We start from the raw sequence: 23,560 nt of genomic DNA on the forward strand, positions 1-23,560 counted from the left end.
GGACAACAGGAAGTCCCTTCCAGATCCCATTCCCCCGTTCAGCTGCAGCTTTACAGGGTTCCCAGGTTAGAGAGTTCCGGTTCTGGGGTCCCTATCCCCGGCTGCACCTGCTTTTGGCTTGGGAGAAAGTGTCAGATCTACAGTGCTGGCTCTCAGTGATTACTATACCCAGCGGTATCTATGAACACGAGGCAGAAAAACAGAAGATGCACCGAGCGTTGGACACATGCCTTTAATCCCAGCGCTCGAGTGGCAGAGGCAGGCGGATCCTTGAATCCTTTAGCTCCAGGCCAGCCTCTTCTACAGAGCGAATTCCTAGACAGCCAGGGCTGTACAGAGAAACCCTGTCTCAAAAAAACATTTGCGGACAGACTTGAGGGTTTGAGGATTCAAAGACAGCATTGCCGTGATCCTTAAAAGAGCAACATTGTTGTACTAAGTATCCAGCGGGAAGGGGCATAGCCATTCTCTTTCCACAATCCACACATCAGAAGGTCACATACACTCTGGAGCCCTCTGGGTCCTCCAAGATTGTCACCGAGTGCTCGAACTGAGTGCAATTGGGAAACGGGATGGGACTGTCTGTAGCCCATTCCGATGCCTACCTGTCTCCATAATAGAAGTGTGTGGTGACCCAGGGTGGATTTGAGAGGAATAGGGGGAGGTATGGTGGATACCTTGTACAGAGTTCTCGAAGATCTAAATAAGATATTATGTATTTGTTGTCTCAACTATATAACCCTAGCTTCCCTGGATCTCACTATGTAGACCATGCTGTCTTCTAACTCACAGAGATCCGAAAATACTATATTTTTAAAGACAGAGGGAGGGGCAGAGGGGTGGAGCCATAACTCTAAGGTTTAGAGCAATGGCTGCTCTTCTAGAAGACCTATGTTCAATCTCTAGCACCTACATGGTGGTATTTCTAGGAGATCTGACACCCTCCTCTGAATTCTAAGTGTCTTGCATGCACATGGTACACAAACATATATACAGCAAAATATCTGTACACGAACAATAAAAGAATAAGAGCTTTTAAAAAGAGGCTGACCCAGTTGTCCAAGATCCTGATGCTACCTTCAGACCTGGGGAACTAAGGCTCCAAAGGGGAAGAAAGTGACTTCGAGTCTCATTCAGTCCAGAACTGTTCTTTGGGGCAGAGCACAGGAGTGTTTGGATGGTGCCCTCACCCTAAGTAAACTTCCTGGGGGGTCTACAGGAATTCATCCTGTGCCTGTTGGCTGTGGCTCATCCAAGTCTTCCGAGACTGGACTTTTCATCCCAAAAGGCAAATACTGGTAGCTGAACAGTGGTTTGTTCCTATAATCTCAGTCATCAGGAGGCGCAGGCAGTGGATTACCAAAAATTTGAAGCCAGGCAGAGTGAGCTACATGAGACCACATAAATGAGGGCTACATAGCAAGAAATTGTCTTTAAAAATTAACGACAAAAGGGACTCACCCTAGTTCCTTGCACATAAGTATATAATGTGGGTTCCCTGGGCTTGATTTCTTTTAAATTTGCTAGACTGGATGTCACAGGGTTGGAATTCTGATTAGTCAGAAGACTGAGTCATGGGTTGGGGATTTAGCTCAGTGGTAGAGCGCTTGCCTAGCAAGTGCAAGGCCCTGGGTTTGGTCCCCAGCTCCAAAAAAAAAAAAAAAAAAAAAAAAAAAAAAAAAAAAAAGAAGAAAAACTGAGTCATGAGAGTCATGAGTTCAAGGTCTGCCTGGGCAACTGTGAGGCCTGTCTAAAAGTAATGTTTTAAAAACAAAAAGGGTGCGGAGCAGATTAATGGTAGAGCACTTCCCTCCCATGTGTCAGGCCCTAGGGTTACATTCTAGTGAGTGATTTACAAAATGAGTAAAGTTAAAGTTAACTGCACCAGTAAAGATGATTAGAGGGCTGGAGAGATGGTTCAGTGGTTAAGAGCACTGATTGCTCTTCCAGAGGTCCTAAGTTCAAATCCCAGCAATCACATGGCAGCTCACAACCATCTGTAATGTGATCGGATGCCCTCTTCTGGTGTGTCTGAAGACAGCGACAGTGTATTTACATATAATAAATAATTTTTTTTTTTGGTTCTTTTTTTCGGAGCTGGGGACCGAACCCAGGGCCTTGCGCTTCCTAGGTAAGCGCTCTACCACTGAGCTAAATCCCCAGCCCCATAAATAATTTTTAAATGATTGGCATTCCCTTGAGGTGTGTGTGTGTGTGTGTGTGTGTGTGTGTGTGTGTGTGTGTGTGTGTGGGAGAGAGAGAGAGAGAGAGAGAGAGAGAGAGAGAGAGAGAGAGAGAGATTGAGAGAACGCACCTTGAGTCATGGCTCTCTAAGAGCTGTCCATGTTTTTTGGTTGGTGGTGAATTGTTTTTCTTTTGATTTTCGATTTTTTGAGACAGGATTGTGGTCCTGGCTGTCCTGGAACTCACTTTGTAGACCAGGCTTCAGGCTGCCCCTGCTTCCCAATGCTGGGATTAAAGTTGTGCCAGGTCATTTTTGAGACAGGGTCCTTCATTGGTCAGGAGCTCAGCAAGTTGTCTGCGCTCGATAGCTGTCGAGCTCCAGGTCCCCACACACCCATTGTTAGGACGACAGACATTACCACTGTGCCTGGCTTTTAGTGTGGTTGCTGAGGATGGAGCTTAGATCCTCACAGTGCTGTGTTGACAGGCACTTGGATGACTGTTCTCTTTCCAGCCCTGTGACCGTGCCAGTTCTGTTAGTGACGGGGGTGGTGGTCCTGGAACTTGCTGTGTAGACCAGGCTGGCCTCAAATTCACAGAGATCCACCTACCTCTGTGCTGGGATTAAAGGTGTGCACCACCACCACCCAGCCAAATTTGAAATTTTTTTTTGTTGTTGTTAAAGATTTATTTATTTAATGTATATGAGTACACTGTAGCTGTCTTCAGACACACCAGATCTCATTACAGATGGTTGTGAGCCACCATGTGGTTGCTGGGAATTGAACTCAGGACCTCTGGAAGAGCAGTCGGAGCTCTCAACCACTGAGCCATTTCTCCAGCCCCCAAATTTGAATTTTTTAAAAATCAGAACATTTGGCTTGGTGAGATGGCTCCACAGTAAACGTATTCGCTGTGAAAGTGTGGTGTTTTGAGTTTGATTCGTAGAAAACACATACAAGTGTAAAGGGGAAATAGATTTTCACAAAGCTGTTCTCTAACACCTGTACTCACACACACAGACACACACACACGTGCACTCACTCACACATAATATTTTTTTAACATCAGAACATTTGGCAACACTAGGCTCTGTACTGATGATAAACTTTGTAAGTGGCCTGTGTAGCCGGGAGTTAGTAACTCTGCTCTAGGACTTCATGATGCTCGTGGGGTTGGGAGGTAGTTCAGCGGTTAGGAACACTTGTTCTTGCAGAGGACCCAGCTTGGATTCCCAGCACATGGTGCCTCACAATGGTCTGTAACTCCAGTCCCAGAGGATCTGATGTGCCCTTCCAACCTCCTCCAGCACCAGACTCACACCTGCTACACATACATACACGCAGGTAAAACATGTGTAAAAAATAAAAGAGAGAAGGGGGAGCTGGGGACAGGGATTGAGATATATTAAAAAAAAAAATCATGTTTGAGGAATTGTGGGATCTGGCTTAACTCTACTGCCAAAATAAAGCATGAATTTACACTGGGGTTTGTCTCCGGTTAGTTTGTCCAGGAGCCTGAATCCTCAAGGTGAAAGGAATGTACTTAATACCATTTTCAAACCCGAGACAGCTACAAGCTCACACATGCCAAGAGGGCCTAGAATAGATGACATATTGTGCTCAGCCCGTGAGGAGCAGAGGCGTATACGAGGCAGCGGAACTCACTTGGAGAGTAGACCTTGTTGCCTCCAAGTGTCCCAGCCCCTGGGTGAAAACTCCCCACCAACAAAAGAGGCCATTGCAGGCATATTGAGGGACAGGATGTGCACAGAGGTGGGTCCTACCCTGAGGTCACCTGAGCTTGACAGAGAACAGGACACTCATGTTCAGCAAATAAATCATGAGCTGCTCTCAACGGTCTCAAGGAGTAATGAGACCTAGGAAGAAAGAACATAAAGCGAGAAGAAAATAACTTACTAATTAAGGTCACAAAGCAGAGTTAGAGACTAGGACAATACAGACATGGGACGTTAGGAAGGAAAGTGATAGCATACAAGAAAATAGCAGAACCTGAGAGAAATAAAGAAAAATGATAGGCCAGACACGATAGTGTTTACCTTTAATCCCAGCACTCTGGAGAGAAGAAAAGGTAGAGTGAATTTGCAAAGCCCTCGTTTGGATCATCCCCAAATAAACTAGGCATTGTAATAAATATTTGGAGTTGGGGATTTAGCTCAGTGGTAGAGCGCTTGCCTAGCAAGCGCAAGGCCCTGGGTTCGGTCCCCAGCTCCGGGAAAAATAAAAAAATAAAAAAATAAATATTTGTAATTTCAGCACCTGGAAAGTGAAGGCAGGAGGATCAGAAATGCAAAGTCATTCAGAACTACATAGCATGTTCAAGGTCAACCTGAACAACAACAGGAATAGCTGAACTTGACCTGTTATTGTTTCTTTAAAGGATAGGAATTTGGGAAGACGGGGACGGGGACCAGTGGTGGATCTGGGAGGGGCTGTGAAGATGATCCAAATACATTGTATGCAATTTACAAAAAGTTAATAAAATATACTAAAATCAATATATTGAAGGCTCCAGAAATAGCTCTTCAGTTAAGAAAATTTGCTGCTTTTTAGAGAAGCAGGGTTCTTTTGCCAGCACCTGTATGTTGGCTCAGGATTTTTATACTCAACAAGTGAGAACCTGAGGAATACCCCATTTTAACCCCATTTTAACCCCATTTTAACCCCATTTTAACCCCAGAGCTAGGGAGGCAGAGGCAGACGGATATCTTTGAGTTCCAGGCAAGCCTAGTTTATGTATTGAAGAACTAACTGAAGGAGGAGGAAGAGGAGATAGAAAAGAAGAAAAAAAGAATCACTAAAATTTTCAAAGACCACCAGACATTTCCAGAGACGCGGAGGGGACCCCGCGATATGCTCTCTCAAGCCTTGATAGCACCGGTTTAGAAGGGCAAAGGCCTTCTACGCCTGCAAAGAGCTCTGCACTCCGCAGCACACTTTCTGGGGAGCTCCTAGATCCGCCACGCCACCCGCCACGCCACACTCCGCAGCAGGCGCCCAGGGTTGGCTGTAAGCTGGAGGCCCCGCCCCCTCGTCCATCCAGGCCCCGCCCACCCACCCTTTCGCGCGCTCTCTTTAGGCAGTCCTGTCCAAGCAGACCACCCTCTCTCCGGTGTCCCTGCATTTCCAGTCCGGCTGCCACCGCAACTTCCGGTTTGCCCCTCTTTCTCGAGTTCGCCATTCTCGCGATGAGGATGCATTGCTGGGAAGTTGCTGCCCTATAGTCGGCTTTTACCCGGGAGGAAACTGAGACTGTTTGCCGGCGAGAGAGCCCACTCGTAGAGAGCGTAGAGACTGCTAGAGCCACTTCGATGCCTGGGTACTAAAAATTAAAGAGCCTTCAAGAACAGAAACCAGATCGGAAATCCGCAAAGGTTCAGCGCTACCACTGAGTCTCCAGAACCTACTTATGTCTGTCCCACGCACACTTGCTCACTTACAGTGTGAACTGTTTTTGGAAAGGGAAGTAGGGCATGGAGAGTAGTTCAGTGATGGAGACTTTACCTAGCGTGTAGGGAAACCCTGGATTCAAGTCCAGCATCTCGAATAAAACTTTTAAAAAAATTTAAATCGGTAGAGGGGAGATCGCTCAGTCAGTGGAAGTGTTTGCTTGTCAAGTACAACTTTGATCCCCGCCACCCATGATAAAAGTTTCCTCAGTTTTGTGTGCCTGTAACCCGAGCACTAGGGAGGCACATATAGGAGGATCCCTGAGACTTGCTGGCCAAATGAGCTCCGTGATCAGTGAGTGACCCACTGTGAAATGCCAAGATGGCTGGTAACTGAGGAAGACACTGGAAGTCTACACTCATACACACAAATTGTTTTTTAAAGGAAGGTCTGGTGTGACGTGATACCTATAATCACAGGATTTCTGGGACTGAAGTAGATCTCAAGTCTGAGACCAATTTCAACTACATAGCAAAACCCTTTCACAAATGCATAAACTGTTGTGGGATATCTACAAGAAATGACCACTTGGGCACAGGTTTAAGCCAACAGAAAGTCTTTATTGAAGGAGACATTGTAACGGGCAGGAGACTACACCAGCAGGATCCCAGTATAATCCCAAGTCTTTTTCAGGTTGAGCTTTTAAACATAAAACCATACCCTAACATTCCCCAGTTAGCAAGAATAGTTAGCCAGAAGCAAAACAACCAAAACCAAAAAAGCAAGATGAGTACGTTAGAGACTTTCTCAGAACTGTGAGCTTTAGTGGATCAGGTCTTTGTTTTCACTTTGGCAAGGGATGTTTTCTACACTTTGAGTTTTATGGCCTGAATGGCACTTTCATCATGGAGTTAGTTGTGCTAAGGTCTGGGGGTCCAGTTACAAAACCATGTACAGCTGGCCTGCTCACTCTGGGTGTGTGTGACACAGGTCTTAGAGATCATTCATCCCTGAAAAAAGAAAAAGAAAGGAAGGAAGAAAGAAAGAAATGAAAGAAGGAAGGAAGGAAGAAAGAAAGAAAGAAATAAAGAAAGAAAAAAGGAAGAAAGAAAGAAAGAAAGAAAGGAAAAAAGCAGGCAGTGGGCTGGAGAGATGGCTCAGCGGTTAAGAGCACTGACTGCTCTTCCAGAGGTCCTGAGTTCAAATCCCAGCCACCACATGGTGGCTCACAACCATCTGTAATGGAATCTGATGCCCTCTTCTGGTGTGTCTGAAGACTGCTACAGTGTACTCATATACAATAAATAAATAAATCTTAAAAAAAAAAAAAAAAAAGCAGGCAGTGAGGCTGGTTGCTCAGTGGATAAAGGCACTTTGCCACAAAACCTGATAAATTGCATTCAATCCCTGGGACCTACATGGTGGAAGGAGAGAACCATCTCCTGAAGGAAGTCGCCCTCTGATCCCCATACACAAGGGGTGGCGAGAACAGTTCCTTGTGCTGAAAAGGCAAGACTCCTCTGCACCTGCACAGCACCGCAGTCCCAGACTCCTGCCTATGCCTAGATCCTAGATCCTAGATCGGTCAGCTTTGGCACCGGTAGTCACAGCCTCAGCCAGGGCTGTTTGACACAGTTTGTACCAGACTTTTTTGCCACCATTTGGTCTTTCCTTGTCCTGATCAAGCGCCACGAGGACAGGTAGGTCCTTTTAGACAGCAACATTAAATACTTCTCTTCGTGATGGTTGACAGTCGTGAAAGCTATAAAATTGAGGACCAGAAATCTCCAAACCTCTCTACCCCAGCTCCCAGAACACTGCCTACCCAATGCTAAAGATGGTAGCCTTCAGGGCAGGCACGAAGGGACGTCATTAGAACTAAACTCAAAAGTCACTCGGGCTCGAGGGCTGCCCTTTAGGGTTGGTAAGTCAGTGCCTTTTTAAGAAACCAAGACACCATCATCATCCTGAAATACTCCTTGCTGCTGTCACCTCATGCCATGTGATACCTAGAATGTTCCCCAGTATTGGCTTGACTTTCAAGCCCAGCCATAACTCAGTCAGACACTGCAGCAGATGGAGGAGGAGGCACATGGGCTGACAGATCCGCTCAGTTAGCAGGGTGCCCGGGCACACACTGCGAGCTCCCTTTCAGCTGGAGTCTTTCACTTGCTGGAAGTCTGGATTCAATCCTCTTTCCAGCCTGTGACTCCCTTCTCTACATGTCAGGATATCTATTTTTTCAAATGAAATGAGCGTGTGTGTGTGTGTGTGTGTGTGTGTGTGTGTCTTTATTCTTTCCTTGGAATGGAAAACATACGGACACTACTTTTTTACTGGTGTTTTGTTTACTTGTTGGACACTAGGCCTTGCTATGTACCCCAGACTGGCCTCAAATTCACTATATACTCAGAGTTGGTCTTAGCTTTATAGGGAGACTGATGAAAGGGACTCATCTCTCCCTGGAGCATTAGACTGGTGTGAAGCACTGTTAAAAATCACTAATAGCGCTTGGTGTCATGGTCCATGTCTTTAACTCAGGAAACAGAGGCAGGCAGATCTCCGTGAGTCAAGGCCAGCCTGGTCTATGTAGGGAGTTCTAGGACAGCCAGAATTTGAGGTATTGTGAAACCCTGCCTCAAAAAGTTAATAACCGGGGTTGGGGATTTAGCTCAGTGGTAGAGCACTTGCCTGGCAAGCGCAAGGCCCTGGGTTAGGTCCCCAGCTCCAGGGGGAAAAAAAAAAGTTAACAACCACTATCAGTGATAATGATAAGTTCCTCTAGGTCTTATAACTTATTGAACACCTGCCAGTGCCCCTGCAATGTTCATTTTCCTATAATCAAGCAAATACACCAGGGACGAGGTGTGATTTGACTCGCTAAATGACAGCTGTTGAGCCCCACTCCCTTGCTGCTCTGAGCAAGAGGACAACCCATCAAACAGCCACCCAGACTATCCTTACGACAGCCCCAGAGGACTAAAACCTTCCCTAGCGTGAACACTGGAGCTGGTGGTGTCTGGGCCCTGAAGGCACAGGCTGAACCCGCCATTTTGAAGTCTGCACGAGAGGTTTTCTCATCCCAACCCTGAGTGTTTGGAACAATCAATCACAGCCACTAAGTCTTGCGTTTTCAACCAAGCGCAACTTTGGATCCTAGCACAAATGGTGACTTGGGCCAATTACAGCCTGGCCTCTTAGCACTTGTCACAGCCATCTTTGTTAGGCCGCAGAAGGAAGGGCTTCTCCTCTGGCCTGACTGGAAATGGTTTGTAGGTCATCTCATCCTCTAACTTCGGTTCTGGGAAGACTGTTGCGTCTGAGGCTGGTTTGAACTACACAGTGATTGTGAGTTTCCTAATTGACCGGGCTATAGAGAACTAACTCAACAAATAAATAAAAATTAGTCCGTGGTAGTGCTGACCTACTCATTTAACACAGACAATCTAACCAGAGCACTTTCTCAACCAAGACTCCTCTTCCCAGATGACTCTAGCATGTGTCAAGGAGACACATGTGTGGTAGTGCGTGCTGGTAGGATTTCCTGAAGGAAATAGAGGCAGGAGGATCACAAGTTTGAGGCCAACCTGGGTTACACATTGGGCTCGAAAGATGGCTCAGCTGTTAAAGGCACTGGCTGCTCTTCCAGAGGTCCTGAGTTCAATTCCCGGAAACCGCGTGGTGGCTCACGACCATCTGTAATGGGATCTTCTGGCATGCAGGTGTCAGTGCAGATAGAGCACACATGTACGTAAAATAAATCTTTAAAAGGGAAGAAACTAACCAGAACCTACGATTAACCTGACTGGTTCTTTTTTCTCAAAATCATCCACATCAATAAAAATAATTATGGGAGACTTAGTAGAAGACTTAGACAATATGGTGCTCACATAACAACATGAAGACCTGAGTTCACACTTTCAGCACCAATGTTAAAAGTCTAATGTGGGGTTGGGGATTTAGCTCAGTGGTAGAGCTCTTTTTTTTTTTTTTTTTTTTTTTTTTTGGTTCTTTTTTGAGCTGGGGGAACTCAGGGGCCCCAGCTTCCTAGGTAAGCGCTCTACCACTGAGCTAAATCCCCAGCCCAGTGGTAGAGCTCTTGCCCAGCAAGCGCAAGGCCTTGGGTTCGGTCCCCAGCTCCGGAAAAAAAGTCTAATGTGGCCATAAATACCAGCACGCCCTACACTTGGGCAGCAGATCGAAAGTGTATCCCGGGGTTGGGGATTTAGCTCAGTGGTAGAGCGCTTGCCTAGGAAGCGCAAGGCCCTGGGTTCGGTCCCCAGCTCCGAAAAAAAGAACCAAAAAAAAAAAAAAAAGAAAGTGTATCCCTAGAGCCAACCAGTCTAGCCTGCCATCCAGCTCCAGGCTCAGTGAGAGACCCCGAATTCAAAACAAAACAAAACAAAACAAAAAAAAAAACAAGAGAGAATGCTCTCCTTGATGGCACATGGCTTTAACTGAGGCACCTAGGAGTCAGAGGCAGGCAGATCTTTGAGTTTGAAGCCTAGTTTACAGAGCAAGCTCAAGACCAGATAAGGCTACACCACCTTATCTGGGGGTGGGGGTGGGGATTAAAAAAAAAAAAAAGGAGAATGCCAAGCATAGTGGTGTGTGCCTTTAACTCCAGCACTTGGAAGGAAGGCAGAGGCAGGGCTAAATCTCTTTGTGGGTTCAAGACCAGCCTGGTCTACACAGTGACCGTCAGAGCTTATAGTAAAAAACAAGAGTAACCAAAGAAGTCAGTGGGCTGAACACAAGTGTGAATACATGTGTACCTGTATACATATGAGTTTAGCATATATATATATTTATATATATATAGTTTAGCATATATATATATAGTTTAGCATATATATATATATACACACACACACACACACACACACACACAAATTTGTAAGGAACAGTCACTGGAAGAGGGTCCTTAGGAAACGTTGTCTATTTTCTAGTAACTGAACACGGTGGACCGTATACCCACCGCGTCCCACCCACGCCATGTTCCCTGACTGCCCGCCAGTTTGCCATGCCCTAAGCATGAGGAGAGAGAGGTCTTTCTGACCCAGCAGTTCTCTTTTCCCTCCCACCCCTGTGGACCTTGGTTCCGGCTGGGCCACCAGTCAAGAGCCCTCTGCTGGGTGCATAGTAGCTTCTGCTTCTTCAGGGTGGGCAGCTGCCTCCGCTAGCGTTCAAGAGGCAGGATAGGCCCAAGGCTCCGGATAGTGTGTAAGAGTGAACACGTGTGACCTCAGACCACGCAGAGAAGCAGGAGTTGGGGAGCCTGTTTACACACGCTTTAAACTAGTCAGCCTTCCTCCTTGCTCTCAGAACCTTTGCTGCGTCTTCCCCACCTCCTCCCGACAAGCCACCGCAACCACAGGCAGGCAGGACACTACCCTCTATGCTCAGGTGCTGGGAGAAAGCGCTCCACCCCTCCGCCCCGCTCGCCGCGCCTCCAGAGAAGGTCACCTCAATTCCAGAATGCCCGGCTCCTGCCATCCGGCCCGCCTCTCTTGGGGTGGGGCTTCTAGAATGGAGTCAAAGTTGCAGGGTTGTGGGAGCTGAGATGCTCTGCCATTGAAACACTGGAGACCTCCTGAGGGCGGTACTTAAGTCATGCAGTCGCCCAACCTTTTCCCGTGTCCTGCGTGCCAGGAGCTAGGCTCTGTGCCGAGGACGTAGGGCACAGTAAGAAAATTAGTGCCTACTGGGTGATCCGGTGAGATCCACCCTACACAGTTAAAAATAAGCTGGATGCTGACCGGAGCAGGGAATCTTGGGAGCATCCAGAGCAAGGCTGGGCCTAGTCAGGACAGAAAGAGACATCAGGGCTGTGACCAGCGCCGAGTTTCCTTGACCCCGCGAGTGATGGAGCGCACTCTAGGGCGCGGCGGACACTCCAGAAAGCGCCGATTCCCAGAAGGACTCTGTGTTTGGGAACTTGTAATAAGAAAGCCCAGCAATGCAAAGGGGGAGGGTTTGACTTTGAAGTGGGCTCCAAAGCTTTTGTGGAGGTCACTTCGTGGGGCGGGGCGGGGCGGAGGGCGGTGTTAGTAGGACAAAGCCACTAGCACGAATGGGGGTTGGGGGAAACTTTAGAAAGCTATGCGGACTGACCAGCACTTTCTTTTGTATCACATCTTACTCCCCCACCCCACCCCGTGTGTGTTGGGGATTTATTTATTTAACTTTATTTATTTATTTCTTTATTTATACTACATGTATTTATTTATTTAGAGGTTGGGAGGGGATCACATGTGGACGTCGTGGGGACAACTTACGGGAGTCACTGGCCCAGCTGTTTGTTTGTTTTGAAGCAGGATTTCATGTAGCTCAGTCTGACCTCAAACTTCATTTTAGCTGAGGGAAGCCTCCATTTCCCAGATGCGGCTATTACAAGTGTGCACAATCACGCCCAATTTCCGATGTGTGCTTCCTGCCTGCCAGGCGAGCACAATACCAACTGAGATGTACCCCTTTGATTTTTGGGTTTTGGGGACAAGTTCACTGTGTAGACCAAGCCCATCTGGACTTCATGGTACTCTTACAGCCTCAGCCACCCACCACACCTGGCTTCTGTTCCCTGCCCTCTTCTTTTCTGAGACAAGATCTCACTACTTAACTATAACCTGTAACTCACTCCGTAGACCAGGCTGGTCTTGAACTCACAGGGATCCACCTGCCTCTGCCTCCTGAGTGCTGGGATTAAAGGTGTTCGCCAGTCTGACTGGCTTGTCTTATTTTCTTACAACGGCTGTCTCTTCTGTTCCCTAGAATGTAACCCCACACTCCAAATACACCCGGGACAGAGCCTGGTTCCTCATTTCAGCCCTATGTCCTTAGAGCCTGCTGTTTGATACACATGTAGCTAAATATTGGTTGTATGAATGAGAAGGTAAGCAAAAGGCCTACACGTACAGCAAGCACTAAAAACAGAAGCTCTTGCCCCCAAAAGGGCGGAAGTCTGTCCCCGTGTAGATGGGGAGCTCTGGTTTAGAGTAATTTAACTCTTACCTGGGCTTGGCAAAGTTTGAATCTGGAGTCATCACTTTTGCCACGATTTTTCCGGCTCCTCCCTCTTCCCCGCCCCACCCAAACTGGGAGGTGAAGGGTTAATTCCTGGAAGCCCCTTTATCCCCTTACCTGAAAGGGATGGGACAGGCTGGGAACTTCCTGTTCCATTTCCCTGGAGTCCTTCCACGGGCCGTCTCTTGTCCTGGATCCTTCCAAGGATCCCCCAACATCTCGGCCTCAGGAGTCGGTACCCGGAGTGGTGAGTTCGTGGGCTGGGGTGTAGGCTTCCCGAATTGTGGAGAGTGAAGGGTGTTTGGGGACCTACTGGTGGGTTGACGGTTAAGAAAGTCTTGGTTATAATGATCGGGTAACTGTGTGCTGGGGACTCCAAGGCCACACAGCATGATGCATTTGTGGCCTTGGGGACCTGAGGGAGGGGTCCCAGAAGTGGGGAAGCCATGCGTTCCCGGCACCAGAAGGGGAGGGAGCATGGTCAAAAAAAAAAAAAAAAAGAAAGAAAGAAAAGAAAAGAAAAGAACCCAAGTCAGTCAGCAAAGTTGAGCAATTTAGACTGCTTGCATGGCGCAGGGAGAGGGGTTATTTCTTGCTGGGGACCACTCTGGCCTCTGAGCTCCCTAGTGTGGGTGGGTTTTATAGCAGAACCTGTATAAATTTAGACCGGCCAGATTTCCTTTAGAGCTTTCTCGCCCCGCACCCAGGGAACCCCCTACAGAGATGCATATTGATCGGCCTTTTGTCCTGGAGCCCTGGGGGAGGGACTGACTTTCTAAGGCCAACTTGTCCGAATTCCACCTCCTGGAAACCCAGTGGCAAGGCCTCACCTAGAAATTCCGGATGCTTTGTGTAGGTAGGCGTGTCTTTGACCTGAATCTGGAATTCTCTGTTTCTTCTCTACTCTGTCACACTCCAAGCTAATGCCGGCAAAATCTCACAGGGCAGGGTGGAAGTAATGGGTTCGGAACCCCATTTTCACATTAGCAAGCATCACCAAAGCACCAGGTGGAGCTGTGAGTATGTCACTCTTGGTCTCTCCGAACTTGTTAGATTAAATGGTTGATCTAGCAAGCGAGGCCAGGCAGGATGAAGTAAGCATCAGACGGCTGACTGGGTTGATAAACTCTTGGTACTCACTAGCGTCTACTGCAGAGTGGCCTGCCAGAGTGATTTCACTCTCTAGTTGTCTTTATTTCTGTATATTTATTTTATATGTATGTATGTCTATGGAGGGTTTGGTCTGCATGTGCATCTGCACCGCCGAAGAGGGAGTTGGAGCCCATAAACGGTTGGGAGTCGACTGGCGGCTGATGGTACTTAGGACCTCTGGAAATCTCATGAGCCCCAGAAAAGCAGCCTGTGCTCTGAACCTGGAGTGCTTCCATATTTTTTTCATGTGCTTCTTTAAACAGCGGAATGAAATGCCATTTCTGTGTGTGGGATCGAGCTTAGGGCTTGGTGTGCTGGCTGAATTAATGCCCTATTCCTAAGATACTTCTCCAACCCCTCTGTGTTCTTATTTTGAGAAGGGTTCTTACCTCACTGAAGATGCAGTCCGGGCAAGCCTGAGACTTTCAATCCCGCCTCACCCATCCCTTGACTGGCTCAATAGCCCCTCTCCCTTTTGCCTTTTTGTTTCTAATGTGTTTGTTACTTTCTGAGACAGAGTCACATATCCCAAACTCTCCTCGAATCCCCAACAGAGAGGAGAATGACCTTGAACTCCATTGAGCTGCCTGTCTCTACCTCCCAAGTTCTAGGATTTAGAGGGTTTGTGTCATGACCCCTGGAATGTGTGTGCTGAGGACCAATCCTGAGGCTTAGAGCATGCTTGGTGGGCTAGCACTGTATCAAAAGAGCTACATCTCAAGCCCCAGCCCCTAGTTTTGGGATGTTTATTATAGACTTTTTCTGCCCTGAACTACTGAGCTTTGATTCTTAGGACTTCAAGGTGGCATTATTATTATTATTATTATTATTATTATTATTATTATTGCTGCTGTTTCCTTGCACATATTCCATCATTAAAGTAAGTCACTTCAAATGCCAGGCAAAAACTTATTGACCTTGACACAATGCCTCTTGCTCAAGCCAAGAGAAGAGATTTCAATGAGCATTGATTGGGGTACGTTCGCTAGTAGGTGATGTGTTTCAGGGTTCCTGAACTGCAAGAGGTCGTGGCAATAGGCAAAGCACCGACAGAGTGAAAGAGCCCATACTGGACAGGCTGTGAGCAGGAGGGAGAGGATCAGGAAGGAGGAAACATGACCGGAGGCAGGACTTAGGCCTGGGTCAACATCTCACACCACATCCCTCTTCTTTCCCAAGGCCAGCTAAAAATCTGTATTTCTTTTGTTCTGTAACACTTCCACCCCTTCCGCTCTCCTGCGAAGGGAATTTAGAGATCTCTCCATCATGGACACTATCTATCCAAAATTCGGGGCAGAGACACTTTGCCTAGCCCAGGTAGCTTTGATAACATGTTACAATCAATAACGACAAGAACAATGACCACGAGCTCTCCCTGTGTGCTGCTGCTCTGCCCGCAGTTACTGGGGAGGAAAGTTCTGCCTGAGGCTCTGGTCCCATCCCCCTATCAGGACTCCCACTGTTAGTGAGAAGGCAGGGGAGGGGGAGGTCGGCTTGGGAGACACAGCCAAAGTGTCTAAGGAACTTAAACTGGTTGACGTGTGGCCCAGTGGAATATTTGCCTAACATTCCTGGGGCTCTTGAGTTTTGGGCTCCATGCCCCCTGCCTTGAAAGAGGAGTTAGACCTTTTGAGCAGTACTATAAGACTGAATTGAGCAGGACTGAATTTGCTTTGAGTAGCATCCTTAGGAAGAAGTAGCCCTCTGAGCTGGAGGAAAAGGTTGGAGGAGGGGCTCGTGCCTGTAGGACTAGTGCCCTCTGGTGGACAGTCGTAAAACTTTCCAAGGCGAGCTGGAGGGATGGCGGAGAAAGTGAGTTGTAATCACACTTGGAGATGAGGAACAGCTGAATGCAATGCTAGGCGGTGGGACTCTTGTTACTGTTTACCACAGCTCTGTTAGATTGTCCTCAAACTATTTTTTTCAAATGTAAAAAGGAAGGGTGGATGATAAATCTGCTTTAGAACAGTGCTCCCCATGAGGCTTGATTGATTGTGGAGAACCTAGATCCCTTCCTGATGTCCAAGATAAAACTTGTTGAATTGCTTCTCCAAGCTACTGGCCTAAAAAGATTGAAATGAAAAACAGGTTTGTTTGTTTTTTAAGGATTTGTTTATTTTTATTCTATACAGACAACTGTTTTGCCTACATGCTTGTATGTGCACTGTGTGTTTACCTGGGATCCCTGGAGGCCAGAGGAGAGCACTAGATCACTGGGAACTGGAGTTACAGATAGATGGAAACCACCAAATGCTTACTGAGACAGGACCTGGGCCCTTTACACTGGCAGCCAGCAACCCCACAGACCCTCCTGTCTCTGCCTCGTGTGGGAACATGTCTTGCTTGTTACGTGGAGCCTGAGATCTGAGCTCTGGGCCCCATGCTTTCGTGGCAATCGCTCTCGATCGCGAACTATCTCCATTCCCACCTTCACCAATTCCACTCCCACCCCACTTTGAGACAAAACCCCTAGCCCAGGTTAGCCTAAAACTTCGTATGTAGCTGCTGAGAATGACTTCGAACTTCTGCTCTTCTTGCCTCCAGCTCCTGGTTATAGGCCTGTCTCACCATGCCCAGTTTTGCAGTGCTGGCTGGGGACTGAACCCAGAAGTTTGTACTGCTAGGCTAGCACTCTACCACCTGAATTCCGGGCCCAGCCCTCAGCCCTACCTGAGTTTTCTACCCTTGTGTGATTGCTCTATCCTCACCTTCTACTGCTGTGAGTGATTGACCTTGACGGTGGGGAAAGGACTCCTCGGAAAGCCACATTCAAATTTTTTTAGATTGACTTATTTACTTTATGTATTTCTTCAGATGCACCAGAAGAGGGCACCAAATCCCATTACAGATGGTTGTGAACCACCCGTAGTGGCTGGGAATTGAACTCAGGACCTCTGGAAGAGCAGTCAGTGCTCTTCACCCCTACGCCATCTTTCCAGTCCCAAATTCTTTTATTTAAGACATGCTCTTTCTATTTAGTCCTGGCTATCCTGGAACTCTTATGTAGAGCATGGTGAGCCACCATGCCTGGAACTAAATAGGGGTTAGCTTCCCTCAGTATACCGTGCTTTTTGTGTGTGTGTGTGTGTGTGTGTGTGTGTGTGTGTGTGTGTGTGTGTGTGTGTGTGTGTGTGTGTGTGTGTGTGTGTGTGTAAGGCTGGCCATGAACTCCTAGTCCTCTAGTCTCCACATCCTGAGTGCTGGGAAAACAGGTGCCTGGCTTCGGTAGCGGATTTTAACATAGGATCTTCGGCTCCACAGGTGTAGGAGGAGCTGAAGAAGGTAAGAGCGGCCCAAGTGTGGGAATTGTGAAAGATGATGGCGGAAGCAGTCCCAGATGCCCCGGAACAAGAGCATTCCGGAGCCGTGAAGCTGGAGGAGGATGAGGTTGGCGAGGAGGATCCCAGGCGGGCGGAGTCCAGGCCTAGGCCTGAGGTGGCCCACCAGCTTTTCAGATGTTTCCAGTATCAGGAAGATATGGGGCCACGGGCATCTCTGGGTCGGCTCCGGGAACTCTGCAACCACTGGCTGCGACCGGCTCTGCATACCAAGAAGCAGATCCTGGAGCTGCTGGTTCTGGAGCAGTTCCTGAGCGTCCTGCCCCCGCATGTGCTGAGCCGACTGCATGGCCAACCGCTCCGGAATGGAGAGGAGATGGTACAGCTGTTGGAGGGTGTGACACCCAGAGACAACAGCCATACGGGGCCACTGGTGAGATGGGGACTGGTCTGGATCTGTAGGGGCTGGGGTGAGTGGACAGAAACTGATAACCTCCTGAAGAAACCTGCGAATTCCACTGGCCTCCGTCTGTGACGAGAATCCTAGCGTTCATGCTGCCCGTCACTACAAAGGCAGTGAGCAGATCGTGGAGCCGATTCTTTAAGTGGCCCTTTATGCAGACAGCCAGTGTTTAGAAGGCAGCAGATCAACACCTTAAACAAACCCGGAAGGGTGCCTTTCCTCTCCAGGCAGCCAGAAGGGGGAGGGGCTCCAGTCAAGAGAACCATTCAGTCTGCCATCCCTGCGGTCACATTTCAGGGTGTGTTTTTGGTTGGTTGGTTGGTTTGTTTTGAGACAGGGTCTCTCTGTGTAGTCCTAGCTGTCCAGTATCTCTGTCAATGTAGTCCATTCTGGCTTTGAACACACAATGACCCACTTGCCCCTGCCTTGCAAGTGCTGGGAGTAAGGTCACTCCCCACCACATCCATTTCTAGTGCTTGTCATGCCGGGGTCTCTTGTATCACCCCTATGCTCTTTTCTTGTTCCGTTGATGTCTGGGTCTGAGCTCTTCTTCAACACTGCCGCTGCTGCTGTCACCAGCCTTGTACTTCAGAGGCATCTAGATCAGCACAGGGGTTTAACTTAGAACAGTTAACTCTGTGCTTTAAGCTGATAGCATATACATGTAGGTTCCTTTCAACAGTATGAAGTACCAGTATGTTCTTACAATGTAGACTATAAAAATGCCCCTTCTGATCTCCTGTCCCTTGTCACATCCACTAACTTGTACTTACCTGTAACTATGTAACACTCCCTGTCTCTCTGTACTATCCTGGGAGACTTGGTAGACTATGACATGAGTCCTGTCTGCCTCCTAAGACTGATGTTTTCAACAGGATTTTAGCTTCAGTGCTGGCAAGAATGCCCCTGTAGACGTCTCAGAGGAACAAAGTAGCCCTCCCCAGGTTCCCAGCCACAGCCCCCAGACGGAGTTGCCCTCAGAAGAGATTCCAGCCCTGCATCCATTGAATGAGTTATCTCCATCTCAGCCAGTGCCCACGAAGCCTGCCGAATCGGAGGAGTGGAAACTTGCCCCAAGTTCAAATTGGCCAATGAGCCCAGAGCCCCAGGAGATACTCCAGGACCCACAAGAAAGCAGTGAGGAGCTGGTGTTCCAGGAAACAGACTGGATATTTGGGGAGGTGGGGAGGGGGGTAGAAGCCAGGGAGGAGTGTGCGGCTAGAGAGTGCTAGGGTAACTTCATGGTTTTGTGGGGGGTGGGTAGCCATTTCTTTAAAGCCCTACATAGCTGGCAATACTGCCTTCTAACATCATTGTCTCCCAACACTGTCAGACCCCACGCAGGGCCCCTCAGGGCTTGAGGATTCCAGAGACCAAGAGCTGGCAGCTGTGTTGGTAAGTTGAGCTGATCTCAGGCTCTAGAATATTCTCTAGCGTCTGGCTTTTAGCAGCCCATGATTCCTTCTGTTTAATCCTAGTGTGCTTCTGTTTCTCTCAGGCCCCAGAGTCCACACTTCGCTCACAATCTTGATTTTTATTGCAGGAATCCCTCACCTTTGAGGATACCTCAGAGAAGAGAGCTTGGCCTGCAAACCCTCTTGGTAAGCTTGTCCTGGGTCATGACCACCGAAGGCTCTTTGCTTACAGTTCCAGATACCATGTGGCATTGTAACCTTTTGCTGGGTGGACACTGACAGTCTTCTGTTGTTTTGTTCATTTATTTGTTTAGTGGCGCCCATAACCAAATCTAGGAAATCTTCCTTTCACCCTTTCTGACAACCTTTTTTTCCCCTTCTTTAATTTATTTATTTATTATATATAAGTACACTGTAGCTGTCTTCAGACACACCAGAAGAGGGCATCAGATCTCATTACAGATGGTTGTGACCACCATGTGGTTGTTGGGATTTGAACTCAGGACCTCTGGAAGAGCAGTCAGTGCTCTTAACCACTGAGCCATCTCTCCAGCCCACCTTTGTGCCTTTTTTCCCCAGTTACTTTTAGACATGATCATTAAGTAGCCCAGGCCAATCTTCAACTCAAGATCCCCCTGCTTCTGCCACCTGAGTGCTGGGACTAGAGAGGCCTGCACTGCTACAACCAGCTATGTCTCCTGACTTCTGTGGGCACTGCATGCATACAGTGCACATATATGCATACATACAAAATACATGTACATGTTAAAAAATAAAAAAAAAGAAGTGGTCAAGGGATAACTGCTAGTGGTTATGAAATAGCTGTGACTGTTGTATGACATGGAATATATTTAATGGACCTAAACTCTACACTTTAAAAGGAGGTAGTGCAGTGTGATGTAATCTTAGCATTTGGGAGGCTGAGGTGGTGGGGTTCCTAGTTGCAGGCAATATGGAGATGCTGTCTGAAAAATAGCAGGAAATGGCGGAGTAGAGAATGAGTAGGCATTCTCAGGCTCTGCCGGTCTCCAGCTTTGCAGAATTCTGGATTCCTTTCTGGACCCATTAGGTTCTGATGGTGCCCAGTAGCTCTTTCAGAAAGGCCCGATGCTGCTGCTGCTGCTGCTTCCCCCTTCATCTTTTTGTTGTTTTGGGTTTCTATGAAGCCCTGGCTGCTCTGGAACTGCCTGTGTAGACCAGGCTAGCAGCAAACTCATAAATCGACCCCCCTCTGCCTCCCAACTTGCTGGGATTAAAGTGTCGCGTCACCTTTCCGAGCCCTCTCCGTTTGCCTCTTCTCCAGGAGTTGGAAGCAGAATGCCGGGCAGCGAGGAACTCAAAGTTGAAGAACGGAAACCTGCCGCCGTCGGAGCAGAGTCCCAGACAGACAAACCTGGAGGTGCAGGAGAGCCTCTTACGCAGACTCTTGGGAAGGAAACAAGCAGACGTGATTCGGGAGGTACCCCTGCTGACAGCGGTGAAGCTGTGGAGGTTAGGGGAACTACGGATGCCTCAAAGCCTCAGGCGGAGGCGCAGTTCATATGTACAGCTTGTGGAGTGAACTTCTCACAGATGTCCCATCTACAGGCCCACCAGCTGCAATCTCACCCCAGCTCTGAACCTCACCCAAGCTCTCGATCCTTTCGGTGTCTGTGGTGCGGGAAGACTTTTGGACGCAGCTCCATCCTCAAGCTGCACATGCGCACGCACACAGACGAGCGACCCCACGCCTGCCATCTCTGCAGCCACCGCTTCCGCCAGAGCTCACACCTGAGGAAGCACTTGCTAACGCATTTCTCTGAGCCTACCTTCCGGTGCGCTGAGTGTAACCAGGGCTTCCGGCGTCGCTCCAGCCTCATGCACCACCTGATGGCACATGCCCAGGAACAAAATCCCACGCCAAACCCAGAAGGCAAGACAAAAGTGCCAGCGGTGGCAGCTGTCCTCTGTTCCCACTGCGGGCAGACCTTCCAGAGGCGCTCTAGCTTAAAGCGTCACCTGCGTATCCATGCCAAGGACAAGGACCATCATCAGTCCTCTGAAGACCCTGGCAACCTTAGCTCTCACCAGGAGAGTGAATCCTATGTGTGCAGTGACTGTGGCAAGGTTTTCCGACAAAGCGAGCACCTGATAACCCACAGGCGAGTCCATACCCGTGAACGGCCCTTCTCCTGCCAGGTCTGTGGCCGCTGCTTCACCCAAAATTCTCAGCTGATCAACCACCAGCAGGTGCACACAGGTGAGAAGCCCCACGCCTGTCCTCAGTGCAGCAAACGCTTTGTGAGACGGGCTGGCCTTGCTCGCCATCTGTTGACCCACGGTGGCCTCCGGCCTTACCACTGTGCCCAGTGTGGCAAAAGCTTCTGCCAAATGCGAGATCTGACCCGCCACCTACGCTGCCACACAGGGGAGAAGCCCTGCCGATGCAACGAATGCGGAGAGGGGTTCAGCCAGAATGCCCACCTGGCACGCCACCAACGCATCCACACCGGGGAGAAGCCCCACGCCTGTGACACCTGTGGTCACCGCTTCCGTAACAGCTCCAACTTGGCCCGCCACCGCCGCAGTCACACTGGGGAACGGCCCTACAGCTGTCCAACCTGCGGCCGTAGTTTCCGGCGCAATGCGCACCTGCAGCGCCACCTGGTCACACACACAGGGTCAAAGCAAGAAACGGAAGACCCCCAGGAGTGCCCTGAGTGTGGCAAGAGCTTCAATCGCAGCTCCAACTTGCTGCGCCACCTGCTGCTTCACACAGGCGCAAGGCCTTACTCCTGTGTGCTGTGCGGCCGCGGCTTCAGCCGCAATTCGCACCTGCTGCGCCACCTGCGAACCCACGCCCGGGAGACGCTGTACTAGCTCCACCCGTGTTCTGGCAGCCTGTCCCATATCGCTTCCCTGCATGAATAAGATTCCCTATGGTGTTCCTTCACACATACCTTCTCCCGGTTCCTCCACGTTTGGCCTCCCCACTGTTTACCTCTTCCCCTGACTCCAGAAATTTGTTTTTAGAGTTTATAAGTAAAGCTGTCTTCTCAAAGTTGATCCTTCTGATTTTTTTTTTCTTTCTCTCCTTGGGGACAGGGTATAGTGTATCTTGGGGTACCCTTGAACTTCTGGTCTTCCTGCCTCTATCTTATGCGTGTTTGGATTAGAGATAATGCCACCGTGTATTTATTGGTTTATGCAGTCCTGGGCTTCAAACCTAGGACCTTCAAGGCAGTCAACCTACTGAACTTCCCCGTATTCTGAGGATGCAACCCAGGCGCTGGAGCACTGAGCTATCCTCTCTTGTTTAAGGCCAGCGAAGTGCCATCAGTCACCACATTCCCCTTAGTGACGTGGTTCCATCTCCCTCATGACTGCAGAAGGTCCTCTAGCAGGGTAAAAGGGCAAGGGTGACCAACAGTGACAACCAGCTGTGGCAGAAGTCCAGCACTGGGCTTTCCTGGGATTCTTCCTAAAAATCAGTGTTAGCCAACACAACATGTCAGGCTTCCTGTAGCTCTAGGCACTTGTTAATGTAGAATCCAGGGTTAAGTTGAGGTACACTGGGAAACTTGGTGTAGAGTCGTGATTTTTCCCAAACCGAGCATGCCAGCAATTGAATAAAATCTGCTAGCACGGCAAATGTCTGTTGAGACCAGCTAACCATCCTATACACAAAAAGCACAAAAATGGGGTGCTGTAACACTGGAAGGTGGACTAGGGCTAAGAGGTTCAAGGAAGAGCCTTTCTGTTGACGATCTCCCCACCGCACTGCTGGAGCTAGTGGGCGTGTGTTGTAGTAAACAGTCCTTTAGGATTGATGAGGTCAGCAAGACAACAATGAGGGCTCTTTCTTCTGCCAAACTGGACTCAAGAGGGACGAGTGATCAAAAATAAATAAATAAAAATGCAGTCAGCTCCTGTCGTCTGAAAGGATCAGAGAAGAAAGCTGAGAACTGACTCAGAAGTGCCTGCCCTCGCTGATGGCTCCAAGTACCCAACCCTCTCCTACATACACTTCCAGAACATTCAAGAGTCCCCTTCCCAGAGGCTGTGCACAGTCCAGGGCAAACAGGAAAAAATACCTCTGCTATGATGTCCCTTCCTCGTGCTCCAGCCCTGTTCCCCTCTTTTTTTCTACTCTGGGGGTTCTAGAACCCCAGGACACATCGGTGTCCTTATCCCACACTGGACGCCATTCACCACTCGATGGGACCTGAGGTGCGTGTTATTAGCTAAGGTAGGAAGGGAGAGTTTACCTCCAAAATAGTGGCAGCAGCTGCCTCACTTAAGTCTTGATCCTGGACCCCGTATAGTTCCAGATAAGGAGAAACCTCAGACCTGGAAATCTGACCTCTGCCCGCATCCTGAACCTAGTGGGTGTCTGTTGCATGATTTTTCTGGTACCTTAGTTACTTTTCTTTCTTTCTTTCTTTCTTTTTTTTTCTTTTTATCATTAACAATCACTTGTATTCTCTAGCAGGTCATTTTTCTACTGCTTCAGTATTTTCATCTCAGAAAACACAAGTTTTGGAACTGGATCATTTGGCCCTTCCTCTTCTTGTCACCTCCCAGTTCAAAATGCTTGCATCTCTTAATGGCCAACGTCCTCTTAGATCTGCAATTGGGCTCAACACACTCAAGCCT

At 48.6% G+C, this 23,560-nt stretch overlaps 1 protein-coding gene across 1 annotated transcript; it reads left to right on the forward strand.

Moving 5' to 3' along the window:
• Positions 1 to 12,705: 12,705 nt before the first annotated feature.
• Zscan10 (zinc finger and SCAN domain containing 10) lies at positions 12,706 to 21,967 on the forward strand. The gene is made up of 6 exons (XM_032913871.1): positions 12,706 to 12,864; positions 17,031 to 17,480; positions 18,386 to 18,647; positions 18,844 to 18,905; positions 19,054 to 19,111; positions 20,229 to 21,967. Exons 2-6 carry the CDS (start codon positions 17,085 to 17,087, stop codon positions 21,782 to 21,784), a joined length of 2,334 nt encoding a protein of 777 aa, XP_032769762.1. The 5' UTR covers positions 12,706 to 12,864; positions 17,031 to 17,084; the 3' UTR covers positions 21,785 to 21,967.
• The last annotated feature ends 1,593 nt before the right edge of the window (positions 21,968 to 23,560 follow it).

This window comes from Rattus rattus, chromosome 9, assembly GCF_011064425.1.
Source record: "Rattus rattus isolate New Zealand chromosome 9, Rrattus_CSIRO_v1, whole genome shotgun sequence".
Lineage (NCBI taxonomy): Eukaryota > Metazoa > Chordata > Mammalia > Rodentia > Muridae > Rattus > Rattus rattus.

What these genes read in the sequence shown, in the direction of transcription:
- Zscan10 (XM_032913871.1), top strand. Translation starts at nt 17,085, where the DNA reads ATGATGGCGGAAGCAGTCCCAGATGCCCCGGAACAAGAGCATTCCGGA. An exon ending in CCAGGACCCACAAGAAAGCA is followed by an intron (nt 18,648 to 18,843) that starts GTGAGGAGCTGG and finishes CAACACTGTCAG; the next exon opens with ACCCCACGCAGGGCCCCTCA. An exon ending in AAGAGCTGGCAGCTGTGTTG is followed by an intron (nt 18,906 to 19,053) that starts GTAAGTTGAGCT and finishes TTTTTATTGCAG; the next exon opens with GAATCCCTCACCTTTGAGGA.